The 21,083-nt window shown below is 39.7% G+C and overlaps 1 protein-coding gene and 1 long non-coding RNA gene across 2 annotated transcripts in view; one reads left to right on the top strand and one right to left on the bottom strand.

Annotated features, from left to right (window-relative positions):
- The window catches only part of Lrba (LPS-responsive vesicle trafficking, beach and anchor containing), a gene marked incomplete at its 5' end in the record, with an annotated part of 597,162 nt that overhangs the window by 551,699 nt on the left and 24,380 nt on the right, over positions 1-21,083 (top strand). The window contains 4 exon segments of the mRNA XM_013522882.1: positions 1,325-1,517; positions 6,299-6,361; positions 12,712-12,867; positions 18,651-18,818. Of these exon segments, the coding sequence (XP_013378336.1) occupies positions 1,325-1,517; positions 6,299-6,361; positions 12,712-12,867; positions 18,651-18,818 (580 nt within the window).
- LOC106150316 lies at positions 16,066-20,705 on the bottom strand. The gene is made up of 2 exons (XR_001237049.1): positions 19,677-20,705; positions 16,066-16,427 (listed from the first exon to the last, which is right to left on the bottom strand). It is a non-coding gene; the product is annotated as an uncharacterized LOC106150316 (long non-coding RNA).

Raw genomic sequence — 21,083 nt, 5'->3', positions numbered from 1 at the left:
ACTCATAATATTGATTGGCTTTTAGCCACTTGCTCAGAAGGGTGTCGGGGTAGCTTATTAGTTGCCTTTATTTACACCTTTATGCAAAGAGTGCAAATAGGAATTCTTAGTGCAATATGTTTTTCTAAGTACTCTTAATAACTTTTTTAAAAGGACTGATAATAAAAATGCAAATGTATTTAATTTTTTATTAGCAGTTCCAAATAAATACGTGTTAAATATATGTGCCCACACATTTACATTTACCTGGTGCTTTGAAATATGGCAGTAGGAAAGCAGCCAGAGCATTTCATCAAAGTGTTTCAATTCTGAATGATACTAATCAGCTATTAGAAAATAGACATGCTAGGAGAGAATCGCTGGAAATGTACAGTGCAATTACTGTGCTATAGCAGACTACCACAAAGTATAAATAAAGCCAATAAATCAGAGTGGTGTTGTGTGTATCTCAGATTATGACATATGGCTTATAGGAATGTTCCAGATCCTTAGCAGTCTTCAAGATTTATTTTGTGGCTGGTTATTCCAGAAGACAGTATTTTGTTTTAACATTTTCAATTACTTTCTGCTTTTCAAAGAACAAATAAGTCTTAAGCATTAGTTTGTTTACTTAGTGGGAGGAGGGGCATCTAGTTATTTCACTGAAAGCAGTGAAAGTGGTGGTATTTGCATTACAATAGGCAGTGTTTAGGACTTTGTACACTGTATAAATACATTGTTTTTACAACTACATTCAATTAGGTGTTGCCTTCATAATTAAGTTTGTACACTGTATTCATCCATTATTTGTTGACCATGATAATATATGTGTGCTGACTACTGTTTATAAATATATTTGTTTTAGGTATCTTTTTAGTTGTCAAAATCTTCCTGCTAGCTCAAGACTACTTTTGATGATCCTTGGAAATTCCCTTGGCTTGCTTTTATGCCTATTGCCTATTCTCAATCTTTTTTTTTTTTAACCAAAAGACTGTTAGTGATATGTTACAGCAATTGGAATGATTTAATGCAGTCCTCATTACTTTGCCTATCTGAAATCTGAAATCACTCTCTTAGTTTTCCATGGCAGTAGCAGGGAAAGTAGAGATTTCCTAGGTGTTTCTGTTAATATGTTTCGCTTCAGTGACTGAAAATTTCCAATAATACCATGTGAAAAATAAGCAAATCATAATCATGATTTCTGCAAGCCTTTCTGTGCACCGCACTTCAGCCTGCAACCTGTGTTAACAAGGTCTTCCTCTTCTTTTCCTGCACCCTTTCTCCTCCGTGTCTCCTTTGTCTTCTCCTTCTTGTATATTTGGGTCTTGTCTTGCCCACTCAACAGTATCTCCTCCTGCAGAGTCCCTTGATGTTCACAGACCAAGCCCAGCAGGACGTTATCATGGTCCTAAAGTTTCCGTCCAACTCTCCCGTCACCCACGTGGCAGCCAACACCCAGCCTGGCCTGGCAGCTCCTGCTGTGATCACAGTTACTGCGAATAGGCTCTTTGCCGTGAACAAGTGGCACAACCTTCCCGGTAAGTCAAGAAAGGTCATTCTAGGGCCTAGTGCTTGCAGACCACTGAAGAAAAACCTTGTAGTATCTTCTGGAATGTATTATGTCTTAACAGTAAAGCTTTTGATTTTCAAGTGTGAGTGTGAATCAAAATCTTGAGCAGTTTGGAAGGTTAAAGATGTCCCCTCCGAGGTGTGTAACACAAACGTTAAAACATTCTTTGGCATCTGAATCCTTGGAGATCGATACTGTTTCTAGTATAATATTTAATATAATGACACTCATGTATGTGTAAATAGTATATGCCTTCTATCTATCAGCTATCCCTCATTTTCCAGCACTTTGGATTGTCTAAAGTCTGTCAGAAACGTGATTTTTGTACATGCCGTGGTGAGATTTGTTGTGGAGGTTACATCACACAGCCCAGATGCAGCCTGCTCATTACACCGACTGTTCTTCCATTAAGTGCACGGTGGCCATGACATAACCAGGAGAACCAAACACTAGCCAAGCCTGAAGGGGTGCTAGGTTTTCTGTACTGCAGCCCTGTTTTTTTTTTTTAAAACCAGTTAAGACACAGGCCAGAGGAACTCACTTCATTCAGCAGTACATATGCCCAGTCTGTGGCAGAGTTTGAACCCAAATTTTAAAGCCACCTTCTGATTTATTACCTCTCGTTAGAACAGGAGTATTGGGATCCAGATTGAGCACCTTTTTTTTTTTTTTTCCGTGTAGTTTTTAAAAAAGTTTTAAGAAGAAAGAAAATCTTGGAAAGAACCCAAATACCCATCAACAAAGGAATGGATAAAAAAAGATGTGGTCTTTTTATATAATAGAGTATTACTCAGCCACAAAAAAGGGTAAACCGGAGACTGTTATAGGTAAATGGATGCAACTTGAGTCCATACTCATAAGGGAAATAAATCGGATCATATGTGTAAGCATCATAGTGTCTCCCTAATGTGAGAAAATGAAAGAGTAAATAAGATACTATAAATGTATATTAATTCTGGAAATAATATCATGTTAGCCTTCCAAAGTTTTTCTTCCTTTTCAGAATTGTTTTAATGCTTTCAAGTCTTTTTGGGTTTTTATATCAATTTTAGAAATGCCTGCCAATTAAAGAAAGTGTTTTAAGAAGAAAGAAAATCATCCTGGAGATTATAAGCTTTTTCTCCAATCCAAGATAGATTTTAAAATTGTGTAAAGCACTACAAATTAGGGTACCTGAAATTATTGCAAAAGTACAAATTCTTAAATAAGGTCCTCACCCAAATTGAATGCAAGAGATTTTAGAATGGAACAAAATGCATTGAAATAAAAACCAGTTCAATAAGGTACTTATCACTAAGCACCTGTAATTTGTATCAGGACTAATTAAATATAGCCATTTTCCTGGCCAATGGGATGGAGCTATGGGAAGAAATGCCAATATTTGGTTAAAGAATAGATTTCAGAAAAAGTGAAGGTAGTAAAAATCAAGGCAGATATTTAATATCTCTATTATTAAGTCATTTTATTTCTTTTTCTTCCACTGAATGTATTTACAGAAGTGAGTGTGGGTGTAAGAGGCATACTTGTATTTGGGGACTAAGATTATAATTTAAGTGTGATTCTTTATTTCTCAGATTACTACCTGTTAGAAGAACATCCTGGTTGCTGTTAGGCTCTGCCGAATGCAGTAGAGCGTTTACCTACTCTCTGCGCCGTTACCGTAGAGTTCTGCAAACGCTCCAGTGCGTGTGACACCAGGGCCGCTGCCACTGATACTTTTCCATGGGGACTGTGTATGGCAGGGCTGAGAACTTCTTCAGTTGAAACACTCTGCCCTCTGTGTCCCCATCTTTAATTTCTAGGAGAGTTAGCGAGGCAGGAACCAGAGGGCCCCGCGCCTCCCCCTGACACCTGAGTGGTGAGCTCCCACCCTTGGCAGTGAAGACTAAGCTCCCGGCATTCAGTCCCTGTCAAGCAAGCCCGTGTCCTTGACAGAAAAGCTTGCTTGTCTTCCTCCTGTACAGTGATGGCGAACCTTTTAGAGCTCTCAGTGATTCAAACAGTCCTCTGTGGCACACGTGCCAGAGGTCTGCCACCACTGCCTTAGTATTTGCTGGTCAGGCGTTCTCTTCCCCACATCCAGCTCTTCTGTGAATGTGTAAAGTGACTGCAGGTGGGTTCCTCTGCTGGGCTACCCCTTTGGGTGCACCCAGCTCCTGGCCCAAGCTCACCTTTCCATGAGGGAAGAACCGGGGCCCTGGTTCTGTGGATTCTTTGCCTCTAACTCTCAGCAAGCCCTCACCGTGTCTGCGCCTGTGTCCTTAGTGCGGTTTGCCCGACCCCTGACTGCAGACTGCCTTTGCAGAACGACACGGCAGCCCTTGCCCAGATACAGAGAATGATAGCATGGGGATTCACAAAGGCAGTTATGGGTCCACAGTGTGCTCTCCAGTTCTGAGCTATTCTTACACCTAAAGACAGTAAACTATGAAGCATCCGTTCTATTAAACCTAGCCTCATTTTTGTCCTATCTCATGCAACCTTTTCAAGTCAGGCTTGATTTAAAACAAACATTAAAAATCCTTAATAGCTTTTCTTCACTCACTATCAAACTCATATTACACTTTTTTTTTTTTCAATACTTGGGCTTGAACTCATGGCCTTCACACTGAGCCATATCTCGTGTCCTTTAAAATTTTTTTATTATGAGACAGGTTCTCACTACGTCACTAATTTACCTAGGCTGGGCTCAAACTTGTGATTCTTCTGTCTCAGCCTCCTACTACCACCCCTGGCTGCACAATTATTTGTCTCCCTTGTGTATCTGTTGTTTCCACAGCCAGCTCCTTGCATTTCTTTGAGTAGTCTATGTCCTGATTTAGAAAGAAATAGTCATTTTGGGTTGGGGTTGTAGCTCAGTGGTAGAGCTTTGCCCAACATGTTCAAGGCCCTGGGTTCCACCAAAAGAAAAAAAGCCCACTTTTTTCTCCCCTCTCATTCAAAGGACTTTGAAGAGCCTCCTAAATAAAATATCAGTAACTAATTTTATAGAGTATTTTCTAGAGCTCCAAGAATCATTTTAATCATCTCATATGCTGATTTAGTCCCCTCAACAACTTGAGAATGGAGGTTCTATATTTAGGTTAAATCATATGAAATAGCTTTTTTTTGTAGATGGGAATGGTCAACATTGGGAATTTCATATGGCCCGTTTAACCCATCCAGCCTACTTTGCGGATCGGGAAACTGACACACGCAGGCTACGTAGCTCGCCCAGAGTCCCACACCCATTCAGTGGCAGGGGTGGGACTGCAGTCCTAACTCCTTCAGCTTCTTTCACTGGAGATTTGATTTCGAAGGGTCTGTTGTCACAGACTCAGAGAGGCAGGCAGTTCTCACGGTTTTTGTGCTAACACTGGTACTTCCAGAAGTAAATGGCCCCACACAGTAGACCAGAGGCTCTGATGTGTTTCCCTTCATTGAGCATCATGTGATATCTTTTCCAGCAGGAAAATAATTGGCAAAGAAAATTACCTTTAGTTAAAGAAAAAGAATCATAGCTTTAGCTACTTTCTTATACATACTAGCCTAAAATTTTTAGTGCGAACATTGTACTTCGATATTTATCAGCATTAATGATCTTCTGGACAGTCTTGAAAAGTTGATATTTCAAGATTCCCTAGAAACTAGAGAACATATGACATAATAAGCTTGTACATAATCTAACGAGCTCATTGAAATGCACCCCATTTTTATTTTCAGGCTCTCAAAGATAGAAAGATTTCCTGAAATCTGATGGCCTGTGCAGAGCTCTAATATCAACCAAGCAGTAGTATAAATGTTTGTGAGTCTGCAACAGGGAGATACTGGCCAGGGCGAATGGCTGAGGGAAGAGTTGGGAAGAAGGCTCAGAATGTGACTATCAGATCTATGAAGCTGAAGAGGTCATCATTCCAAACCCTTCCTTTTAGGCTTTAGGATTCGCTGCTAGATGTTGCATAGCTAGCCGGCGAAGTTCCTCTGAGATCCCACCTTTCCCAGGAAACAGCCTGCAGAACCTCCTTTCAGCTATAAAACAAGTATGCCTGAATCTTTAAAGCCATTTTGAGAATGGAGCAAACTATTCTTAGTATGGATTGATTTTTCTAACTCATTTGCCTCTCAGAGCATTTTTAAATGGAAACCATGGAAATATTAAATATTAATAAAACTTTTTTTAAAACCCTCAATCCAATCTTTAAGAAAATATTTCAGCCAGATGCATTTAACTAAAACATTTATCTGCGGATAGCTTTCTTTATTTTTATTCAAACTTCCAATTGATTGATTTTAAGTGATGGATGAAACATTAAATGTTCTCTGACTTTGAGGTTTCCCTTTCTCCATCATAAATTGACGTTTTTGTGGATCCTTTGTGCTGCAGCATTCAAAACTGCCTTTTTAAGAAGTAACGAAAAAATAGTATTTGCTACAGTCAGCAGATGGTTGTCACATTTTGTTTTCAGCACGCTTTACCACTTAATTTTGTTTTGTTGCGGCATCGGAGGCTGCCAGTCAAGCATCTGCTATAGCTTATGGCCCAGGACTGGAGCCACCGCCAATGGCACATGTTCAGATCAGCACTAATCTAAAATAAATGTTTAATAAGCCAGCCATAAAAGCACCTGGATTTTTGTTCTTTAAATGTCACAAAACTGCACGAGAGATTTGCAGATTGGAAACAATTCTACCTAAGGTTACCTTACGCATTTTTATGTAGTTAAGTATATGAAAAATAATGCTTCTTTTTTTATCTTTTGTGAATTCCAGCTCATCAAGGTGCTGTACAAGACCAGCCATACCAGCTGCCAGTGGAAATCGATCCTCTCATAGGTCTGTCACTTCCTTCTCTCTTTGCGATTCATTAAGCTCTGTATGGTGGCCCTGAAGTGTAGATTACAGTTGTTTTTCACTTGCTGGTTGCTGGGAATGGAATTTTCCTGATAAACCATTTGCATGCAAATTGGAATGCAATGAGCTGTGGCTATGCTGGTATTTCATCAACTCCCCCTCGTTGGTTTGCCTAATTTGAACAGGCCTAGGACGCGTGTCACTGAAAATTAATATGGATGCTGTAATAATGTGTGATTGAGAATGCGCATGAAGTACTGTCAGGATAATATTGGATCTTTTCATCACTCAGACTTGTTGATGAGCAGGAGCGAGGCACGTTATGATGAATGGGTGCACCGGTAATGTGATGGCGCTCCTTTGCTAGGGAAATTTTCATAATAACAGTGGGGTTCTTAGCAACACTGTGTTGTGAAAAATAAAACTGTAGTGCCAGGGTTTCATCATTAAAGGAGATCAATCCTTTCTTCCTGGACCCTCCGTTCAGTCTGAGGGGATTAATGTGCAATTGCAGAGCAGTTTCTAAGTTGAAATATATTGCCCAGCCAATCGTAGTGTTAAGATATTTGTATTCATTTTCCGAGGGTTCTACAGCCCAATAAATTGCCATTGGAGGTTAAATTTGTTCAGGGGAGAAAAAAAAAAAATAGAAGACCAGAAAGAGCCATTGGGAGGAGAGGAGCATCTGCAGCAGATGACTTAGAATATTTAACTGCTGCTATGCTTTGAGTAGGTTAGCTGGGGATTTCAAATACGGCACCACCAAGAATGTTAAGCCTTGATATTGTAGATGCTATTGAATAACTTTTAGTGTAAAAAACTGAATTGCCTTACTGTGGGTGTAGGCTACCAGCATGTATGTTTGGCTTGTAGTTTTGTCACTTTTCTTTGGCACTAGGACATGTGTTAGAATTTTACTATTTTTAAGGAAAGATCAAAAAGGTTTTATTATTTTAAAATCTAACACATTTCCTGTGTGTATATTAACCATTTATCTTTAAAGTCTTTGTCTCGGTAGAGCTAAATGGCTGCCCTACATAGATGGACTAACAAGGGGAACAAAAGTAACTTTAAGCTCAAAAGCAGTTCGTATATCACTTCCCCAGAGAGATACAGAAATCTAAGAAGTAATTATCTATGTAAAGGATAAGTACAGCTATGTTCCTAAGTCTTTGAGTATACACAATTTGCCACATACTTTTTTTTAAAAAGTTAAATTTTTTGAGTAGGTTCAATTTGCCACATACTTTTTTAAAAAATGAAGTGCTCACTGTGTAGTTTTAAAAAATAAGGAAAATAATAAAGTCAGTTGCTAAGTCATGTAAAGCATTATTTCTGAACTACAGCCCAACATTTGCTTAACCCTTGACAATGTGTCATGTTTCCATAGTGGTAGTACTAGTTTATAGCCCCACCAGCAGTGGAGAAGGGTTCCTTTTCCCCCACAGCCCCGCCAGCATTTGTTATTGGTTGATTTCTTGATGATGCCCACTCTTTCTGGGGTGAGATGGGATCTCAGTGCGGTTTTAATTTGCATTGCTGAAACGACCAGTGATGCTGAACATTTTTTCATGTATTTTTTGGTCATTTGTGCTTCTTCCATAAAGTCTCTTCATTTTGCTTGACAGTTTTTTGATCCAGTCTTTCAAGGGGAGGGTCCTAATGTTTTTTTAAGTTCTTTATGTAGTCTAAATACTAGTCCTCTGTCTGAGGAGTAGCTGGCAAAAAATTTGTCTCATTCTGGGGGTAGGTTGTTTCTTTTTGCTAGGCAGAAGCAATATGATTCATAATAGCTAAGTTTTGGAAGTAACCTATATATCCATTAACAGATGAATGGATAGAGAAAATATGGTATTTATATACCAGAGTACCACTCTGCTGTAAGGAAAGATAAACTTGAATCATTTGCAGGAAAATGGATGCACCTTGACCATGTTAAATAAGATAAATAAGATAAATCAGACACAAAAGCCCAAATACCACATGGTATTTGAAATCCAAAAGAGAAATCCAAGGTATAAATAAACTTAAGGGCAAAATAAAAAATTGATAATAGGAAACAAGGAGATAGATCTTTTGCAAAAGGGAAGGGGACCAGGCCGGGGATGCAGCTCAGTGGCAAAAGTGCCTGCCTGGCAAGCGCAAGGTCCTGAGTTTGATTCCTGTTGCCCCCCAAAAAGGAAAGGGGGCCCAGTGATGGAAGGAGGGGGAGAGAGAAGGCAAGGGGTGAAATAGGAATGAAGATGTGTTATGTGCACATACCAGCGCCGCACGAGGAGTGTAAACATGTACTGCAAACATCCATGAAAAAATTAGCTCAACAACTTTTATAACTCTTTAAAACAAGTCCAGGCACACATTTCAGTAAAAGGGCAGATGGTAAGTACAGTGTTTTAGGCTTTGTGGGCCATAATATCTCAGATGCAACTACTTAACCGTGCCAGTCTAACACGGGAGCCAGCATAGGCAATATGTGAACCAATGGACATAGTTGTTTCCCATAAAGCTGTATACAGCTGGGGTGGTGGCGCACACGTGTAATCCCAGCACTGAGGAGGCTGAGGCAGGAGGATCGCTGCATGTTCAAGGCCAGCCTGGGCTACATTGTGTGTTCAAGGTCAGCCTGAACTGTATAGCGAGACCCTTTTTTTCAGAAAAACCAAAATAATAAAGTTATATACAAACCAGGCCCGAGCCAGATTCAGCCTGTGGGCTGTTGCTTATCATTCAGACTCTAGATCACGGGTCACCACGGTGGTCCTCTCTTCCCTCCCCTAATTGTTTAAGACTACGTGTCTTCTCATAAATTTTAAAGTTAACATTTAAAAGTTTTCATCACAAGTATACATAGTTGCAAAGGTTATAATTTCTGGCATAGGTTAAAAAAAGTCAGAGTGAATTTATACTTCACATTTTCTACTTTTTAAAACAATGCTTGTAAAAACCCTTAACAGTTGAAAATGTCACCTCATTCCTTTTCCATCTTGACTTTATATTTTGGTTCTACTTCCCCTACTTTTTAGGGGGCGCCAGTGGGGATAGAGCCCAAAGCCTGGTTCAGGCCAGACACGTCTGTACCACTAAGTTCCATCCTCACCTCTTCTTCCACTGGATTTTTTCTTTAACTTTTAAATGAATTGCTTCATTATACCTTTTAGCAATAAAAAGATGCACAGAAAATTAAATATATATATGTGTGAATTAAAATTTTCAAGTTCCTCTGAGCATGGGCTCAGGTTTCTAAAAGACTTGCATTAAATGATTGTTACCGCTATAAATATTTACATATAACTACAGAACATTATAATTCATTTTAATAAACATGTATTCAATATTAAAACATTAATTGTAAATACATCTTTAATAAGACAGGTAGGGCTTTTTCCTCCAGTTAGCTCATGTATCCATGGATGAACATTAATGATTGTGAGGTATGGCATACTTGTCAATAGGTCCTTCCTGTTTTTTATTTTTATGGGTGGAAACTTCAGGTGGGCAGGTGGCATGTGCTTTCAGTCCCCGCGCTTGGGAGTCCAAAGCAGCAGGATTGCTTGAGTATAGGAGTTCAAGATCAGTGTGGGCAACACAGCGAGGCTGAAACTTCATAAACAGATAGATGGACACTGGGAATGTTATTCACATGAGAAAGTAGATAGGAAAGGAGAGAGTTCAATCGCATCGTACCAATCTTTGAACTTCTTCTGAGTAATGTGGCAAAGTTAGATAGCAGTCGATTATTGAAGTTCTTGTGGTTTAATATTGTTATCTTTCATCTTAGCAATCTGTCATTAAACTTACTTGTAATTGACAGTGTGATTAGACCCTCATTCCAATTTATTGAAACTCACCTCACCTGCAGGAGGATATGCTATCTTAGCATTCACTTTTCTGTGTCACATCAGCATTTTGAATTGCCCCTGTGTTTGGCTCCCAAGAGATTTTTTTATACCCTGGTTATAAAAGAAGGTTCTCGGCAGGAAGGAATTGTGGCATTATTTTGTCGAGTGTTAGAAAGCCACGTAAAAGCGGAAGCAAAGACTCGCAGGCACATTCTCAGGCAAGCAAGTTTGAAAGTTGAGGGACTAAAAATGAATTCCCTTAAAACCATCTATGCGTGAGTATCCTTTGGGAGGTCTTATGTACCAAAGAATATACATGCCTCAGTCTGAAGATTGCTTATCTAGATAAATATACCAATTTATCATTGACTAAAAATACTTATAATGCTTCATCTCAAGAAGTTTACTATGAAAACAATGAGATATGTAAAGGCTGTTGAGAGATCGACAGATGGATGGATGGATGCATGGATGGGTGGATGGATGGATAGATGGGTAGGTAGGTAGGTGGAGGGATGGATGAATGCATGAATGGATGCATGGATGGGTAGATGGATAGATGGATAGATGGATAGGTAGGTGGATGGATGGATGGATGGATGGATGGGTGGATGGATGGATGGATGGATGGGTGGGTGGGTGGATGGATGGATGGGTGGATGGATGGATGGATGAGCTTTGCAGTGTGCAATTACAAGTAGACTTGCGTTGGAAGTAATCCATCTGAATGCTGAAGGGCATCAGGCTTTACCCATGGGTGCCCTGTGGGCCCTCAGTTTGGAGTCGTGTTATGTGCCCAAAGGTGTGAGGAGGTCCTCATAAGAGGCCACATCCGAAAAGCACCAGTGCAAGTTTATATCACAGAAGCGAGTTTGACACAAATGCTGACAACAATGAATGTTTTCAAAGATCTTGTGTGGAATGAAATCACTGTAGAAGCCAGTGTAGAAAGTGTTACGGACATTGTTCTTAATCCCTAGGTTTCCTGGAGTTAAAAACTGACAGTATGGCACAGCCTCAGCGCGGGGGTGTGGTTTCCCTCTCCCCCACTGTCCCTCCACTGACCCCCAACAGCTCCCCTTCGTGTGGAACGGAGGGGAACCCCTCAGCTAGCATCCTGCCCCTTTACCGCTGCCCTGCCTTTCCAGCCCATCAGCCCCCCGAGCTTGGGAAGCCCGCGTTAGCAGTTATCCGCCACAGCAACCTTAGTCAAAGTGCGTCAACAGACACCAGCAGCGTTCTGCACAACTGCAGGTGTGCACGTGTCTGCTGTGCTGTGTGTGCCACGAGGAGCGGAGCGTTCAGTTCCCGGTGTCCCTAGGGGTTCCCAGGACGGCCTCAGAAATACTGTGGCACACTGGTTTTGTTCTCATTTCCATTTCTGAGACTTCGATTAAACCACTCCTATTAACTTAGTTATTACATATAACAAATCGATATCTTCTAAAGTTTGTATCAGCAAGATACAGCTTTCCTCTCAAAAAAAAAAACTATGTTAAAAAACTCCTTCATAATTTGATGTGGATATTTATTTTGTCTGTTCTGGTTTCTGGTACAACCAAGTTTCTTTGGCAGGGTGAGAACCATTATTGCACTGGAAAGGTGAAGGTGAATAAGGCCGCTAGAAACAAAGCATTCTACTTGATCGGCCTCGTGATGCCCGGAAGGCAAGGTCTCAGTGGACCGCCATCTTTGTTGACAGTGGCCCACTTGATGGTGTACAGTACTTCTAAAGGGTCAGCACCCTCCCCGGCTGCTTGTTTTGGCCCTAAGTCTGCGCACCTGCCTGTGACAGAACCTCTCTCAGGTGCGCCGTGGCACTCAGAACACGCTGCCCGGCTGTCCTGTTTCGTTACTGAGATGAGAAGTAAGAAAGCGTCAGTGTGCTATGCTTTGATTTTTTTTTTAATTATAAGAATCTTTAATAAACAGTCATTCAGCCTTTCCTTACATGCAAGTACAGCTGTAAATGGGAAACAGTCAAATTAAAGACCTGTTAAAGCCAAAGGAGCACAAGACGCTACAATATTTCAGATATATGACATTTAAATCCTAATATCTCTTCCTTGTGACAAAATGTTAAAGGTAATAGACTGTCACAACATGAATCCATTCTCATGACAGTAGATGTAATGAGATTGTCAGGAACACAAACCTAACTGGGGTTCCGTCTGGAGGTTGTAATCTAGTTTGGTCCTGCCCAAGAGCCAGAAAGCGTGTTCCGACAGTGTGTACTATTTTTAAAGTGTAGTATGTTATTATTCTTCCCTCTGAGCAAAACTCCTTTTACTGAGATGTTGGATTTAGCCACCCACAGGCTCCCAGAAATTGCATATGTTTTCCTGTTTGGCTTTAATTGTTAGTGTACTGAAAGTTCAAGGTCAGGTATCCTTACTTTGGACCACAGCTCCTCTCATCCCTCACCGCTGACTCCTAGTGTGACGCAGTACGGTTTCTAATGTATTCCATAAAAATATGTTCTTCTTCTCACAGCCAGCAACACAGGAATGCACAGGAGGCAAATCACTGACCTTTTAGACCAAAGTATTCGAGTCCATTCCCAGTGCTTCGTCATCACCTCCGACAACCGCTACATTCTCATCTGTGGCTTCTGGGATAAGAGTTTCCGCGTCTACTCTACGGACACAGGTAATTCTTACTGCCCGCATCACTGAACTCGTTTCTGATCAGTAGCAGTGCGAGACACAGAGTGGCGTCTCATCTTCTTCCTTCCCAAACTACACAATCCTCTAATTTATAAAATAAGGTTAAAAGGACACCGTGTTCTCATTTCAAGAAATAATATACTAGGGGCTGGGGATTTAGCTCAGCGGCAAAAGCGCCTGCCTGGCAAGCGCAAGGTCATGAGTTCGGTTCCTGGTACCAGAGAAAAACCAAAAAAAAAAAAAGAAATAATATACTAAATAATCCACTGTTAGCTTCAGTGTGTTTTGAAGAGGTAGCTTTTCATAGTACGTTTGTCTCCCAAGCACATGCTTAAAGAGTGATTCACTTTGAAGGCAGAGCCTGCTATGTAATACTACGCACATCTGTATACGCATGATCTTAATGTGAGTACACATACAGACAAGTGTGTTCTCCACTTTTGTATTAAAGAGTTTTCTTTCTTACTGGAAAAACTCATTAAGTATCTCTTTGGAATAGATATCTTGCTTCCACCTAGTTCTCTGTACAATTTTGCTGAAACCTACACCATCAGGAAGAAAAGTAGCTGACTATTGATTTTATGCATGACAGGAGCTCTTGTTAAAATATAAAAGTTAGGTCTATATATGTATTTGCATGCATCTCCCTAAGGGACAATCTCTATCATTACAGGAGCTACAATCCCAGAAATGTTTATGTATTTTGCCACATAGGAAACTGAAAAATATTGAGAAACTTAATGGAGTCCTTTAAAAATATTTTAGAAACTGTTAGAACATAAAATAAACTTAGCAAATATGCAGTTAAATGTCTGAAATAATTACAATTAGTCACTCATTAATACTAATCAGTATATTCTCTGGACATAAGTGTTGTTTGTTTTGCATTGGTTTTGGTGCTGGGGATTGAACCCAGGGCCTGCATGCTAATAAGCACATGCTGTATCACTGAGCTACACCCTAGCCCCTGAAAGCAGATATATCCACTGAAACAGGACTATTATGGGGATAGGAAATTCTATTTAATGGAGATTTCTAGTTAGTTAAACACTTCATAGTAAATAATCATTCAGTCTTTGGAATACTCTTTATAAAGTGTTTGAATCCATACTCCTGTCTTAGTATGTATAGCATGTCAAATAATTAATTGTTCATTTTTCAAGAAGTTTGTCTTAAGTGTATTTTTTGTTCATATTATAACATGGCCAAGAATAGGAAAACATAGAATAAATCCTAGAAGTTGTTTTTAGGCATGATTTCGTGTTTGTTTTAGGCTTTATGGAATGTGCGATCTATTCTTGTTATCATTTGCATTTTTATTCTGTAGGTCTTAGAAAAAACAATCATCATTCAATTGAGCTTTTACTAGCTGTTTAAGTCTGTGAGAGGGATTACTGTTGAACCTAAAATACTCTTAGCAGTCTCTAAAAATGCAGTGGAGATTAATAAATTTTCCTAAAGTACATGTATCGCTATAATGAACTTTTTCTGATTTGGTAATGACAGTGTTAACATGATTTGACCTCATACTGTGTTCTCTTTTTGCACAAGCTTTCAGGTTAATCTGTTACATCCTCTCCCAAGATTTTCATAAATATTCTGTTAGAGTGCATGTAATTTGTTCATATTTATTTTTAAATTTTCACAGTAAAATTCATTCCTCTCGGTTTAGAGTTACCGGTTTTGACAGGGCAGAGTTAATTAACCATCTCACAGTCAAGTGCAGAGCAGCTCCGTCCCCATCTCCCCCTGCCCCTCCGGAACCTCCCGGAACCGCCCCTCCCACGCCCTCAGCCTCCTGGCAACCGCTGTCTACTCCACATCGCCAGGTTTGCCTTTTCCAGAAGGTCACATAAGGGGAATCATAAATTATGTCCGTCTTTGATTTTGACCTTTGAGTTTTTAAAAATTGTCTATTCTTAAAGGGTGTTGGATATTAATGTTTATAAAATAAAGCTTGCCTTACTTTTGTATAATACTAATAACCAGAGTGATACCTATATTCACGGTGTCTTTTAGAATTTACAGAATTCTTTCATACACATGATAATTGCTTCAGCCTCGCATCTTGTGAGAGACCCAGGAATCCTTATCTCCATTTTCCAGAGGATACACTGAGGTGTAGAGAAGTTAAGGAAACGTTGAAATTTGCATAGCTAATGTGGCTAGAACTGGGCCTGTCACCTTGCTGTTCTGACTTCAAATGCAGCTTCTTTGCCAGACACAGCGCCACGTTGTCTCACACAGGTGTCACCATTCAGCCGTTCGTTAACTTAGAGAACACCACAGTCTGTAACGCTAAGTTCCTAGTAGGCCCGCCGTTACCTTAGCAGATGAGCTGCCGGAGCGGGCGCTGCCGTGTCAGTAGGCTTTCCACTGGGTATCGTTTCTTCCCCTCCTTCCCCGTACCTTCTGATAGTGTTTGTAAACATCTGACTTGGTGTGTGTAAAACATTTTCATAAGGAAGACCCTTATTTTAAAATTCATTTCCATGAAACCAGCTTAACTTGTAGAATGAAAATATTTATACTTTTCCAAGAAACTTGTAAATAAAAAAACACGTTAGTCCTAGTATCTTTCTTAATGTCTTGTATACAAACTTGGATGCTGGGTTTATTTAAAATAACTTGTTAGAATAAATATGTATTTGTGTTTTTACAACAATAGGAATTTTTAATATTTTTTCCTAAGTTTAGAAAAGTAGAGGGAAAATTGTATGATCAGTAATATATAATGGCAAAGCTATCACAAGTGTTGAATTCAATTATATTTTAGCACACAAGCCAAAAAAATTCCTTCTCTTATTAGATTGGGGGGGAGGGAGGAGAAATGTGGGTTGTAACAGGAAATTCTTTAAACATAAATCATGTTTTCGGGGCACAACCAGAACAGCAGAGGCAACAATAAAACCTTCCCTCGGCAGTTGGAATTATTTTCAGGCCACATTTTAGATTCAGTGGTGCAGAGTCCTGAGCTGGAATTTTTTTATTTGTAGCACAGCTGTCAAATAAAACATTAACTAGAAAATTTGTTCTGTCAAAAAAGGGATATTCTAGTGCTTGTGGTAATATTTGATATTAGTGTGTGGAGAGGTAGACTGGTATTAAAGGAAACAAAAAATAAAGGTTGAGGAACACTTATGAGATTATCAGAAAATAATTTACCAAAAAGAGCAGCAGGTATTTATAGGCCGTGATTTATTCAGGAGGAGCGAACCTCAACCCCACAGCAATAGCAAAGATGGCTGGGAAAGGCTACAGAACAGGGAAAAGTAAACCCTAAAAAACAGTGTTGGCCAGGGTTGCGCCGAACGTGTAATTGTACTGCAGGATGAGACTCCTTCCCAGTAGCCACGCAGATGTCCGTCCTTCCCTTACATGTCCCAGCACCCAGGCTAGAGTTGCTCGGCCTTGTTATTCCACCGGTCCTGCCTGGGCCTTTCTTTGTGTGCACTTAACGCGATCAGCAAATGTCTGTCAGCTCCATTTGTCCCATGTCTTCCTCTCCTGAACGGCAGGGGCTGTGTCTCTTTGCCACTGTATCTGTGTGAAAGAACATGACACTTGGCACTTAGTAGGTGCTCAGTAAACATCTGTTGAATGAAAAATAATTTTGATAACTTTTTGGTCAAAAATTAAAACAAAATTTAAGTGAAAAACTATCGTGAGTGAGTATACATCTTCCTCATGCTGATTTTGGAGCAACAGAGCAGTGACTCAACTAACGAGACCATGAGAATCTTGGGAAATTCCACATCTGCCCTGCCCGGCCCGCCTTTCCCAGCTAAAAACGTTCCACTTCTCCTGCGCAGGAGCTGGGAGTGAAATAAGTCGCTGTGAGCGGCTGGGCATCGCAGCCCCGGTGCGCCCGGAGCACCTGGCTTTCCTCCGGGCCACCTGCCTCAGACTCCGTTCGTTCCTCCTTCCCAGCAGCCCTCGGGTCCTGGGTTTCAAAGCGGAATCGAGCTTGTTCCTGAAAAAACCCTGAAAAGTTCACTGCGGCGGTTGCACCCTCTGAGCATTTAGGCGCAGGCTACTGCAGAAGTCACCGTGCGAGCTCTCTGATTAAAGCACAGCCGCAGCGTGGCACTCCGCGCCTTTCAGCAGGCAGCAGGCACTGCTGCAGCTTTCGGGTTTCTAATTATTGTCGCGTACGTTCAGCTGACTTCCGTCTCATCTCACACGAAGCCTACTTCCAGCCTAACTACAGCCATTTCTCTCTACCCCTCTTTGCCTGGAAATGGTGGAAGTTACTGTATTTTTCACATTTAATTTACTTTTTGAACTTACGTATTCTAGAAAATCTTGAATTCTTCTTCAAATATTCTCTATTGATATAACCTAATTTTGTAGGTGAAATGTACAGGCATCAGTTTGAAAGGGTGGAGAAATTCTGAAGCCATGGCTCTGAACATTTAGCATTTAAAACTGAAGTCTTTGTTTCTCCTTTAGTCCCAGGAGAAAAGGAGCTAATTTAATAATTTTGCCTTCTGAGATGTGACTAAGTCTGATTTTAAAGTTACTGGTAGTAAGCCTTGTGCACGACTGCCCCTCATGAGTAAGACCATGTATTTCGACTACCTACCTGGTTCCGTTCAAGGGTGCTTCAGCATTGTATTTCTAAATTTGCAGCTTTTATCATAAACCTTGGGGCTTATTAGAATGAAGCATTTTTAAAATTTAATGTAAATACCTTCTTAGTTATATTTACTAACTTGAAAAGTGAAAAACACTTAGATGCCAATACTTAAATAAGACCTTCAGCTTTTGAATGGTTTGTCTGTGTTCCAGGCAGCATTCACAGCTTTCTAAGCATATTATTGCTTTTTTCAACCTAGTAGTGTTTTTGTTGAACATAGGAATGAGTCTTAAGGCTCCACTGAAACACTTGTTTAAGAAACATTTATGCTGAATAGTAAGGGTAAACATCCCACGACATTCATCTGTAGATTGTGTAGATGTTAGGAAATGTTAGCTAGAATAACTCTAGCACAGAGGGGCTGCTGTAGACACTGAATTGTTTAGGTAAATCCGTGAGTGAGAGCCGCAGTCAGTGGGCTTTTCTTCTGACACCCGTGTGAGACAACTCTCCCCGTGCCGGAGGCCTGGAGCACACAGGAGGATGACCGGTCTCCTCGCCATGTGCCTGGTCGCTATCATTAAAGCCCCGTAATCTTGATTTTGTCATCACACCAAAGGAATTTTTATGATTCAGATGATTAAAACGACCAAAGAATGACTTGGTTCAAATTGAAATGACAGTAAATAAGTCTTTTCATCAGACGTTGGTCCACGTCATCCTGGTTTGAAAAAGCAGAAATTCTCTCCAAAGTGATTTTAAAAAAGGAGAAATGCATGAAATCTTCGCTAAGAGAGTCTGTATTAATGAAATTTGGATTAAAGGTTGCTCTTACCAAAAGGCAGCTATGTTTTATTTTGAATCACACAAGGTAACTCAAGAAAGTATTAAAAAGTTCCAATAAGGGTTTTCTTGGGCCTGCTTAACCAGTAATCAGGGTTCTTTTATAGTTTATAGTAGCCACTTAGAAGTCCTCAAATACTGTATTTGAAATAGTTTTAACATATGCCTTTCAAAAATGTTAATTTTTATGGAAAAGGTTTAGTGTTGGGTCAGGTCAAACATTATGACACCTGAATTAATCAGAATCACAGTTAATACAGCATCATAGTCTCCCAAGTTATCTTTTCACTAGAGTTTTGTTGTTTTTAATCGCAGTCTTAAAAGAAAACTGTTTTGTATTTCAGGAAAGTTGATCCAAGTGGTGTTTGGTCACTGGGATGTCGTCACTTGCCTCACTCGCTCCGAGTCCTACATTGGGGGAAATTGCTACATTCTCTCAGGGTCACGTGACGCAACCCTGCTGCTGTGGTACTGGAACGGAAAAAGCAGTGGGATTGGAGATAACCCTGGCAGTGAGTAAACTTCTCCAAGTGATTGTAGAATAACGTGTTGTGCTGTAAGTTTCCTTTTCATTACGGTGAGTGAGGCTGAGTATCGAGTATTTCTAATTTCTCATTTGTAATTTGAGAAGCACCTAGATAGCCTTACTAGTAAAACAGTTTTGTAGTCATTGATAATTAAGATACACACACGAAATTTTTTTATGTGATAAATTATTCTTGTGATCCCAAAATACTGATGTTTCACTGGAAAAGGCTGTTGCCGAATAGAGGTGTTTTATTCATGAACAATAAGATAACAATCACATACTATCTTGTTTATTGAATTCATATTTTAAAAGAACAAAATAAAAATTATAATTTCATGGAAATCTACCAGTCTTTGTAAAATTATGCTTTCATTTACATATTAAAAGATAAAGCAGGTCATAAAAGGCCAATATGGAATATTCAAATTGGCTCTTGGTTTTTCAGATGGGAAATGAAAATGTTCACCAACAGCCTTAAACGTCTTTATGGAACTGTGCTAAAGGCAGTAAAACAAAAAATGTGTAACCATTTAAAATTGTAATTCACAGAAGGCTAAAGAAGGAAGCAGCTACCATTAAAACCAATCGCACACAGCTGCAGCAAAGAAATGGCTTTAGAAAAACACATTAAGAAGTAGGAAAAAACAATTAAAGGGACCACCTGAAAAATGAGAATTTAATTAAAACGATTATGACAGCAGTGAAGAGTTCCCACAAAAATAGCTTTAGATGTTTACTTCATAAAGTAGAGCATTTTAACTGCTCTTAAATATTTACAGTTTCTTAATTTAAGGCAAGGCACGAGGTTAAGGGAGGATCATGTTGTTCCTGGTGACTTTACCTGAACGCTGTGGTACGTACTTCTGTCACTCACTCTGAAATCATGGAACGACAGGAATACGTGTGCGCCCGTCCTGTTTTAGATCGACTTCTCAAACTTGTGCTGAGTGGAAAATATCTACGTGAAAGTGAAACCTTTGTTCAAAAAAAGTAGTCAAACGGTAGTGGACTTTTTAAAAAATATGCCAGATATTTTTCACAGATATTTCTTACGTATAGTATAGATTTTGGAATGGTAGGTAAATGCAGTTTTTATGCAGTTAACTGTGTGTGTGTATTTATATACAGTGTGTGTATATATTCCTTATTTTGATCAAAACCAGCATAATGCCCTACCTGAATAGAATATGAAAAATAATTGGAAGGCTACAATGCTATGGATCTACAGTCTGTGTGATCAGATCCGATTGTAGTGTGTGTACATGTGGTGGGGAGAGTGTGTTTATGTGCGTTTCCCATGTTTATACGTACATCTCCACCTCGGACATAATCACAGTAAAGATTTAGAACTACAATTCTAGGGATCTTGCTTTCACATTCTTTGGAAAGTACCTCAAGTTCCTCTTCCTGTGGACACTCACACTCTGGTTCTTCGTCCTTTGTGGCCTCTTAGGTTGGGTCACTACTTTCAATTTCTCCTTTTCCTGCTTCTGTAAATCAGTTATGAGTCTCACTAAATTAGCTCAAGTGAACTCTGATGCAACACAGATAATAAACCTACCATGACGTTATTTATCTCAAAATATTCAAGGAGAACTTTTTCTTGCCTTAAAATAGTGTAAAATGTTTCATGCCTACATAGCAATCAGAACATGCATGGAGACACACACACACACACACACACACACACACACACGACATAGTTTGGTTTTTTAACTCATGGGACCTAATCAGCATTCTAAATTTTACACAGTCATTACCAATGTGAATTCTGAGAAGTATATAAGGTACACGTAGATGTAATTTCTGTTGCATTTCAGAAATCTAAGCATGTTTTAAAATTGGAAATGTTTGGCTTTTTCAAAAGGAAAAATAGTTTACGTCTATACACCTATATATCAATATACGTATATATTTAATTATACTTTATATATTTAAGTACCTATAAATTGCCCTCGAGTTGGTTTTTACATGCATGTCCTTAAAAAAATGGCAAGCAGGAGTGACCAAATCTAAGGCATCATCGTACAGAAAAATCTGAGTTCTCAGCCTGGCTGTGGTTCTTCTGTTGTCGTAAAATGAAAGCAGCAACAGTGAGCGGCTTAAGGTGTTACAGAAGCACAGGGTGCTCGGCTCAGATAATCACCACACGAACACCAGCTTGTTGGCATCGGAGTGCACATTATAATGTTGCATTTTTCATGAAGCACTTCATCTGTACTCCGTTATCATCTGTAGTGTGGTGGAC

Source organism: Chinchilla lanigera, unplaced genomic scaffold, assembly GCF_000276665.1.
Source record: "Chinchilla lanigera isolate Chin_1 unplaced genomic scaffold, ChiLan1.0 scaffold00070, whole genome shotgun sequence".
NCBI lineage: Eukaryota > Metazoa > Chordata > Mammalia > Rodentia > Chinchillidae > Chinchilla > Chinchilla lanigera.
The sequence above is the reverse complement of the archived record's forward strand: the minus strand, read 5'-3'. Positions and strand labels throughout refer to the sequence as shown.